Raw genomic sequence first — 9,613 nt, forward strand, 5'->3', positions numbered from 1 at the left:
TCATTCAATTGGAATATATATGTACAAATGATCAAATGGCTGATATCCTTACCAAACCTCTTGCTAAAGTGAAACTGAAATACATCAGAGAAAGACTTGGTATGATTATTTGTAATGAAATTTTTTCGAAATAAAAGAGTTATTTCATTTGAGATTTTGTTTCCATTGGTTATCTAATAGTATTTGATATGTAATGAAAGGTGACGATCTTTCATGAACATATTCAAATGTAAACAAATTATTTACGAGGTGACAATCTTGTAAATAATAAATCTATCTTTGGGCTTCTCTAGACATTGCTTAAGTGCAAGTAGAGATTATTTTTGGGCTTCTCTAGACATTGCTTAAGTGCAAGTAGAGATTATTATTGGGCTTCTCTAGACATTGCTTAAGTGCAAGTAGAGATTATATGAGCTATCTCTAGACATTGCTTAAGTGCAAGTAGAGATCATTTACTGTTCATATTATGTTGCTTATATGATAACTCTGATTTAATTGATGTTTTACTTCTCCCTAGCTAAAGAGGGAGTGTTAATGTTTAGCATCAGAAGATGCAAAACATGAATCTTGTATGCAACCACTGTTTACTTTGCATCACATAGATATAAGCATCTGTACTTTGTTACTGATATCTGCTTTACATTATAGAGAGATAAGCATCAAATTTATGCCACCACTGTCTGATATGTATCACAGGGATATGTGCATACGTACATATATTCATACTTACATATGCATACATATACGTATACCTCTATCATACATACGAATTATTGACAGCAAGGTAAGCATACTGTTGACCAACCTATATTGGTCGAGATTCATATCATCAACGACTTATTACTTGTATTGGGTTTCATACCCCTTGCTTTGCCTTTGCTATGTATTAAGCATCATTGGGCCCTTTGATTGTTATCGGACGCGGCTTATATAATTTGTTTGAGCAGTTGTATTAACTAAACATGCCTCCGAAGAGGCATGTCCCTACGTGGCTTTTGGGCCATGTAGAGACATGACTCCTCGGAGTCATGTCTCTCCATGCTTATATAGATACTCATCATTGCCGCTTGGGAAAGCATCGATTCAAGGCATCTGAGTACTTGTGGATAAGTATCAACATTATATATTGTTATCGACTTCATTTTGTTATACAGTGATAAGGAGTCTTTGCTGTTGCTGAAGAAGGAAGACTGATAAAAGTTTGCTGCAAGTCACAATACAGATAAGTTCTTATATTCTGCATAGTTTGATTCATAATTTATCTTCAAGCATTTTGTAATTGTTTATCTATCAGTGATCCACTATTTTAACATACTTCAAAATTTAGTGCTTGGTATGATTTCTAAGGTATGCCCATATTTGTGCATTGTTATTTCATGTTTAACTCTCTCTCTCTCTCTCTCTCTCTCTCTCACTCCTTCTAGTTTCCTTGGAACTATTGACAGTTCCTAGGGGCTTGGTCTCTTTTTGGATATCTCTCTCTAAACTATTGACAGTTTGGGAGGCCTGATCCTTGTTTGGACCCTTCTTTTGACTACTGACAATCTAGGAAGCCCGATCTTGTTTTGATCCCATTGGGACACACACATCCTTATAAATGAGTCACTTTCGATTCTTCTTTTTAGGACATGGAGTTCCCTTGAAGTTGAATCCTTTGATGGACTAACTAGAATGGCACACACACTTGTTAGACCATTTCGTTCATCTTTGATGGGTTGACTAGCATGCCACACACTCTTGCTAGACCGTTCAATGCTATCCCCTTTTGCTGAGATCTCTTCCCCTCTTCCTTTTCCTTGTATGGTTCACAATAAGACACACAAACCTTATTGGGCGAGTAATACACTCCTTTGAAGTACTTATCTTTCTTATTATGATTTTGGATGTGACAAAGATTCAAGTATCTTGGGGGCTTGATGATCTCTTTGCCTTCTAGATCATGGTAAGATTAGCTCTTTGCTCTTGATCTACTTTACTGTGAATTTAAGGATACTCATACTCCCGCTAGAGTGGGGGCTAAATGTATTGTCTTAAAATGGACACACTTTCCTTTTAAGACCTTTTAGGACCCTCTTCATAATGCCTTTTTCAAACCATGGATGTACCTGTGCCCGATCTCCTTTTCTCCTATCTTCTTCCTCTTGCCAACCTATTTCTTTTGGTATATGCCTCTTCTTTCTGTGGCATTTGGGACCTGAACCAGGTGGACTTAGGTCGACCTGTTTTGGACTAAGTAGACCCAAAAACTTTGAGAGAGATTTGGATGTAAGATTGAATTGGCTGCCCCCAAATCTTTTGGATATAATTAAAACTTGTGATTTAGCAAAACTTGGCAGATTGTAGTGTTGCCCTTTTTTGCAATATTGGTAAGTGACCATTTGCTCATTTTCCCATACCTAGCTTGGTATGTTGTGAAGAACATCAAACATCTTGGAGTGCTCTCTCTAGGTTGTTTAGCAGTGACTTTGGTTCTTGGCAATGACCTCTGTTAGCAGCAAGGATCATTACAACATTTTCAAAAGTAAATCTATTTTCAGTAAGTCGTCCAGCTGGCTCTGATCACCATCTTAGACTTTCAGTATCATCTCAGTACAATCATAGTTAGAGTCCACTTTAGTTTGGGTAGGCTATTAAATGATTATTTAATTAATTTAGTTAAATTGTCCAATCTTGGGAAACATAAAAAGACTTTAGTGTAATAGCTCGCTGGAAAGGTGTTAAGTTGTATTTTAAGTTGGGCGCCTAGGCTTGGGAGTCTTTTCTTTTGAAAACTAATATTAATTTTCCAAAAAGGTCTTCATGAGTTAAAAAATGCAATTGTTGTAATTCTACATTGACTATTTCCCTCCAAGAAAGTTATATAAGGAAGTGTTGGCATTCCCTTTGAGGTTGACATGATGAATAATATTGTTATGCTAGTAGAATGAACCCAAGTTCTTTTAATTTATTTTGAGGATGTAAGCCCTTTCGAGATTACATGTTTCAAGGACGGAAACCCCCTTAGCTGCTTGGTGTAGTTTTATACAAAGATCACTGATTGAGCTACAAATTGGAGTTTCAGATTTTGGTTTGCAGACATGAAATTTTTTGATGTGTTTTGAAGAGGTTTTCTGTTGCCATTATTTGGGTGATAGTGCATGCGATTTTGGGGTATTATTGATGGTTACTGGACAAGGTCTACACTTGCAGGCATGCCATATTCGCTTACCTAGTCGTGCCATTCTAGATTTCTTATTACTGGTATGGATACATTGTTTCTGTTGATTTGAGATGTTAATGATTATAGAAGAATAGGCTGTACAGCTAATGACTGCAGATTTTGTTGCATAGCTGGACTCTTACCTTATATGAGGAGGCATGGGAATGTGGTGACTGGGACACCTAGGATTTTGATGCCCTTTTCTCCCTCGTGTGAGGCACCTAGCGTGCCAATGATGTTTACATATCACGTTTTAGTGAGAAAACAATTGTGATAGGGGTTTTGTTGTGTTATTTTGTGCTACTGCTGTTCTAACATTAGCAACAGCTCTAAAATGCTGAAGCAGTCAAAGTATGACTGATTGCAACCTCAGCTTGTTTATCAACTTTTATATTACAGTTTGGTGTGCGTAGAAATTGTTAATATGAAGTTTATTGAGTATAATAAAGTATGGAATTGTTGGGTTTATTAGTGTGAATATTTCCAGACTTTTCAGGGCTTCTTCAACAGTGTTCTCCGAGCGGTTTACAAACATAACAGAAGTAGTCAAGTGTCAACAGACTTGAGTCATGTTTTCAGTGTTTCTTCAACAGTATTTTCGGAGTGGTTATGAATTCATCATAAGTTGTTATGTGTTATGTGTTGATGGCCTTTATTATTAAGGCCATGATGACACCAATAATGGGCAGTTCCTTCCAAGTGTAGGATGGCAAATTTAATAGCATCCTCCAGCATGGGATTAAGTGAGAGATGGATGTCCATTCCATGGAAGTTGGGTAGAGTCACTTTACCTACCCTTGTCTTAAATCTTTGCTGGGTTGTTCCCTTTCCCTTCTAGGGGCAGTCTGAGTTTTAGCATCACAGCGATCTGTAAAGGAACCATTTCTTCTAACTTTGGGGTCTAGCTTTGAGTGTGCTTCAGCAATTTCATCAACATTGTCAATGGGAGGTTTATCTATTGCATGTTTTCTTCTAGGTATGAAAGGACATGTCAGCCTAATATTGATTCCCCACTGTTATTTTCAGAACGATAAGAGTTGGCATCCCTCCCTTTAGTTTGTTTGTGTTGACGATTACTGAATGTATTATTCATGTTTGGGATGGCTTGAGGAAGTAGTTGTGTTGTTTTCTCATTTTGTTCCATGAGAGTTGTGGTTGTTTGTTTGTTGCGCTCCATGATGTCCCTTAGTTCATTTCCTATTTGTTTTTTCATTGTGTTGTTCTGTGTGGAGTTAATGGTGGATGCAAGTTTCTTCTTGTCTGTTTCCAGAGCCCTTTGAGCCCATTGGCTTAGTCGCATCAACTATCTTTTGTTATGTTTGCAGAAACAATGCTTTGATGCCAATTGTAATGCCTCCTTTTGGAATTGCCATAAGTCTTGCCCTAAAATCACAATTTCCATCATCCTCCTATATAAGCTGAAGAGCGGACTTTGATGCCAATTGTAATGCCTCCTTTTGAGTTTGCCCCAAGTCTTTTCCTAAAATCACAATTTCCATCATCCTCCTATCTAAGCTCAAGAGTGGACTTAATATCCCCTTGGGCCACATATGGTAGACACATAGGCTTACTTAGATGGCGATATCATATCTACTTCCCTTTCTTGCATTTCCTTCTCTTTTCTACATGATTACTTGTAAGATTATAAACAGATCATCGATTTAGAATATGCACTTTGCATTAGCACATAACAATTATTTTGATTCTACTATTTCATGCCACTATACTTGTAGAATATAAGTTTATTGCGGGTTATATGTTTTTAGTAGCTATATAATCATGCCATTTTCCTCTTTCGATGCTGATTTCTGCTATATTGGATGAGTGCCAATTATGATTGGTTCAATGCCTTTTTCAATCAAATTCCCTCCTGAATTATCCTTCCCTTGTGGCTGAAGGATTATGTCCTTTTAGGCGGCCACCCTGTCTTCAAGATTGGTCTCTCTTCCAAACTATCTTTTGGCCTCTCACTAATCTTAGTTGTTGTTAAGCTTATTTGATCGCTGGATTAGGGGATTGCTGTAAACATAGTAAGAGCTTTGTTTCCTTTATATTAATCATTGCTCCTAAAATAGATTGCTGTCTAATATATTGTCGCTCCTATTAATCACCGTTCTACAAGTGATTGCTCCCGCTCATTGTTATCCTTCTTCAGTCACTGTCCAATCGCTGCCTGATGGCTGCCAATTAAGTATATAAATTATAAAATTGTGAAGTCCTAGAAAAAAGAGGATTTCCTTGGGCATTAATATCTTCCTTATGGTGGGGGCATGACATGACGAATCATTTCATTTTCGAAACTTCACCACCCTCCTTGTGTGTAACAGAGGGATTGCAATATGCCATTCAAAGCTTTTCCAATAGATTTGTAGCGCACTTCACTTGAGAGGCGTAAAATGGATGGTTAGGTGATCATGCTTCAATGCTAAGGAAATACTATAGGAGGTTGAGATCAGTCATGTCAACTGAGCATAAATCAGTTTTCACTGCAGCAATGAAGTGGCCTTGCTACCTATGGTGATAAGATCATTAGTATAGATAGCAACATCACAATTGCATTACCTTCGTGCGGACAAAGTATATATCATGAACTAGGAAGAAAATTGTATGCCTATGCATACCTTTAGGTTTGCATACTGTTAACTGGATCATGCTACACATGATCACTTATATGAAAACTTATCCTACTTTCCCTTCAAGTGAACTTATCACCAGCCAATCGGTCAGAGGATCTCTATAGCCAGCTGCACTTGTTTACAACTGTTTACAACATCAATGACGTCCTTATTCTCCTCCTTTCAAACTTTAGCAGGGAATGCTTACGATGTTCTTGGTGGTAGCGACTTTTGTTAACCATTGCAACTAGATCATTAACATAAAAATCGCCACTGCTATTGGAAGTTAGTAAGTTACTAATACAATTTTGCAACTCTATTACTAATACAATTTTGCAACTCTATTGCGACTGACAAGAGGCTGTGATTATCCTCCAACCTCCTATGCCTCCATTCTTTGATCAATTTTATATTTAGGAGATTTGGTATTGAAACTTAATTTGTAGAATGCCCCCCTACAAGACAGCTGTCACGTACAAGCAATAGTGCATCCAGTTACAGCTGAGCCATTTTTTATTATTTCTCAAGATCTTTGTCTCATGCATATTTTAGATGACATGACAATTAATGACTCTTGAAAATTGACCCTGTTCTGCAACATACCAATAATTAGATAATAAATAATAACCTGCTACTATGAAACTATTAAAACTTACATCTAAATCACCCTTCTAAGCTTCACCTAGGGAAGGTTGTAGTTATATGCATCTATTATGCTGCAGGTTATTTTTGTTCTAGTCCCTTTTCAAGAGAGAGCACTCATCCTCTTCTTGAGGAGCAAGACTCACTTTTTTAGACAGTTAGGTGTCACCTTATTCCTAGGGAGATTATTATGTATATGCATGTATTCATTGCATTGTAGGTCAAGATATTTTATGTTTGTCCTATTTAGAGAGGTGCCATCTTCTTCCTTGGCAGTTAAGACTTTCCTTTTTTGGACAGTGAGCTGTGAGGTGTCAATTCACTCTTTTGGACTTGTACTGATTGAAGAGCGAGTTGTCATCTTCATATTCTTTTTATATTTGTTATAAATACTTCAATGCATTTGTTGTTTACACATGCTTGATGAATATATACTCTTTAAGTTTTGTTCATTGCGTTTTTGAGTACACTTCTTTTTTTAGGCTTTTTTGAATAATTAGGTTGTAAATTTATATAAGTTATTTTGTTCCTGGGTGGAGTTATCCACAAGCAAATCTGACACAATTTTAGACAAGAAAGGTTCCATTTTACTTTGAACTTCGAAACATCTGGCATTCCCTCAATGCATCTTATTTGCTTCTTCCTGAAAGGTTTTATTAAGCTTTAAGCTCCAAATTCTACACGTGGAGGTGATTTTCCTTTTTTATACATAAAAATTTATTATGAATAGGCATAACAGATGAACCTTTGATGGGCTTAATCTCCCAAATTGTTTGAATACATTTTATTTTTTCACCCTAATTTTTAGGTGCAATTTGTGATTTCTTGATAAAGTTTGCTCGGTGAAGTGAAAACAAATTGAAAAGCAAACATCTTCATGTTGATATAATAGGCAATTCTCTCTAAAAACATCATAGGCTGCGTCATAAACAGACATGGCATTCATTAGCATTTTGGAATTAACTGATATATACATTGTATGCATGCATGCAGATGGCAGTACAAATCTCCTTATTTAAGACTTAATGGTACTAATTTCTTCTGTTAACCAGAGAATGCAGCTGAAGGTCATTCTAGAGTCCGTTACAAGGTTGTGGAATTTCCTGTGAATATACCTTCACAAAAGCCTCCTCTGGATAAACCGAATCCCAAACAAGGCGTAGGTAATTACCATATGATTTTTCCTGAGATTCAAAACTCTGAAATTTATATTTTAATTTTATGCCTTCCAAAGCTGATATTTTAATTTTGGGTCCAAAATGTCAAGTAATTGTATTTCATTTCAACAGGCTTGTTATCTTGGAGTAAAGATAGTCAATATTTACTTACACGCAATGACAATATGCCAACAGCACTTTGGATATGGGATATTTGTCACCTTGAGCTTGCTGCACTACTGCTACACAAAGATCCTATTCGTGCAGCTGCATGGGATCCTATATATCCCCGTGTGGCTGTTTGTACAGGAAGCTCACATTTATACATGTGGACACCCTCTGGTGCCTGTTGTGTAAATGTTCCTTTGCCTCAGTTTCTTGTTTCTGACTTGAAATGGAACCCAGATGGGACATCCTTACTTCTTAAGGATCGTGAATCTCTATGTTGTACTTTTGTGCCTATGCTTCCAGATTTTAGTGATGATGCAACAAGTGAAGACTCAACTTGCCCAGATTAGCATACATCCAGCAAGGCAACCTTGTTTTTTGTATTAAATCTAGCAAGGCATCCTTAATGTGCTAATCTTCATCAGCCTCAATGTAATTTTTCTTTTGACATGCTACTTCTTACAACAGCAATGGTCTTCTTTCACGAGTTGTGGTTCTCCGTATAATTTAACATTTCTTTTGAGTTGGAACACATGAAACTTGAAACACTGGCCACTACAAGATTCATTTATATGTTAAGATCTCAATTGCAAAAGTCTCCTTCAAGGCTTAAATTGTGTAGCAAATGATAAGCTATTGCACTGCTCTAATTCAGCTTTTGACATGTGTGATTTAACATGTTCCAATTTTATTGTCCCTCTTTCACTATGGAGAGGAAGTAGAGTCAGGCCACTTAATTTTTATCATAATAAGGATTTACTTAGTAATTTACCCATTCAATTTGTATTAATATTAATTTGTTGTTTTACATTTACGATGGGATTTATTGGACATGTTTATTAATCATCCAGTTATCTTTTCCCCATAATAAAAGCATACGTGATTTATAGATTTAGCAGTTATCATCTATGCAGGGAGGAGAGATGTTTCTCTCATGGTCTCTTATTTGTGTGTTTTTCTTTTTTAATATTTTATCAATTGATACATCGATAAGCTTGACTCTGTTGAAGGTAATAGTATTGCTTACAACATAAGCACTAACCCAAGATGAAATGAAAAGAGTGGAATGTAGTTATTGATAATGGAAACAAAACATAAAAAGACCACATCTAATTTCAAGTGGTCGTTAGGCTAAATGAGATGTAAAATTCATGCTAATCTCAGGTGGCTGTTAGGTCCAATGAGACAAAAAAACCTCTTTTATAAAATTCTCTAATAAGGTTAAGAGATAAGCTTGACTTTGTTGTAGGGAACAGTATTGCTTTCGACAGTAAGAACTAGCACAAGATGACATGAAAAGAGTGCAAAACATAGCAAGATATAATGTAATCTCTAGTGGTTGTTAGGCCAAATGAGAGGAAAAATTCTTTTTCGTAAAAGTCTCTAAAAAGGTCAAGGGTTAATATCAAGAGGTTAAAAGATGGAAGACTAAGATATAGAGGTAAAATTAGAGTGAATACTAAGATAAAGAGGTAAAAGTAGAGTGAATATGATTGACAGATTAAATAAATGGAGGGATGAGATTAAGAGATGCATAATTTTTCACATTTTAAAGTTCATTGAATTGATTATGGGGGAGCATTATAATGAAGAGGATATAAATAAAAAATTAATAATTAAGCATTTATTTAATTAATAGTGAAAAGGTGATTTAGGACAATCTATTAATAGGAAAAAAATCAATACATGATTAAAATAAATGAAAATATTTATTTAATTAATTATAGAAAGTACAAATATTAATCAAATAAATTAAAAATACTTAGTTTATAAAAAAATATTTTAACTAAAGTAAAATAATGAAAATAGTTATTTAATGAAGTAAGGACATT

The 9,613-nt window shown here is 35.7% G+C and overlaps 1 protein-coding gene across 2 annotated transcripts in view; it reads left to right on the plus strand.

Annotated features, from left to right (window-relative positions):
* The window catches only part of LOC149552347 (Transducin/WD40 repeat-like superfamily protein), a 94,456-nt gene extending 85,895 nt beyond the window's left edge, over window positions 1–8,561 (plus strand). For both annotated transcript variants that reach the window (XM_089787882.1, XM_089787883.1), the window contains 2 exons: window positions 7,509–7,619; window positions 7,746–8,561. In XM_089787882.1, the coding sequence (XP_089644008.1) occupies window positions 7,509–7,619; window positions 7,746–8,131 (497 nt within the window). In that variant the 3' untranslated portion in view covers window positions 8,132–8,561. The remainder of the gene's footprint in view (window positions 1–7,508; window positions 7,620–7,745) is intronic.
* Window positions 8,562–9,613: the final 1,052 nt, after the last annotated feature.

This window comes from Cupressus sempervirens, chromosome 6, assembly GCF_028749045.1.
Source record: "Cupressus sempervirens isolate cs-2001-9-10 chromosome 6, ASM2874904v1, whole genome shotgun sequence".
Classification (NCBI taxonomy): domain Eukaryota; kingdom Viridiplantae; phylum Streptophyta; class Pinopsida; order Cupressales; family Cupressaceae; genus Cupressus; species Cupressus sempervirens.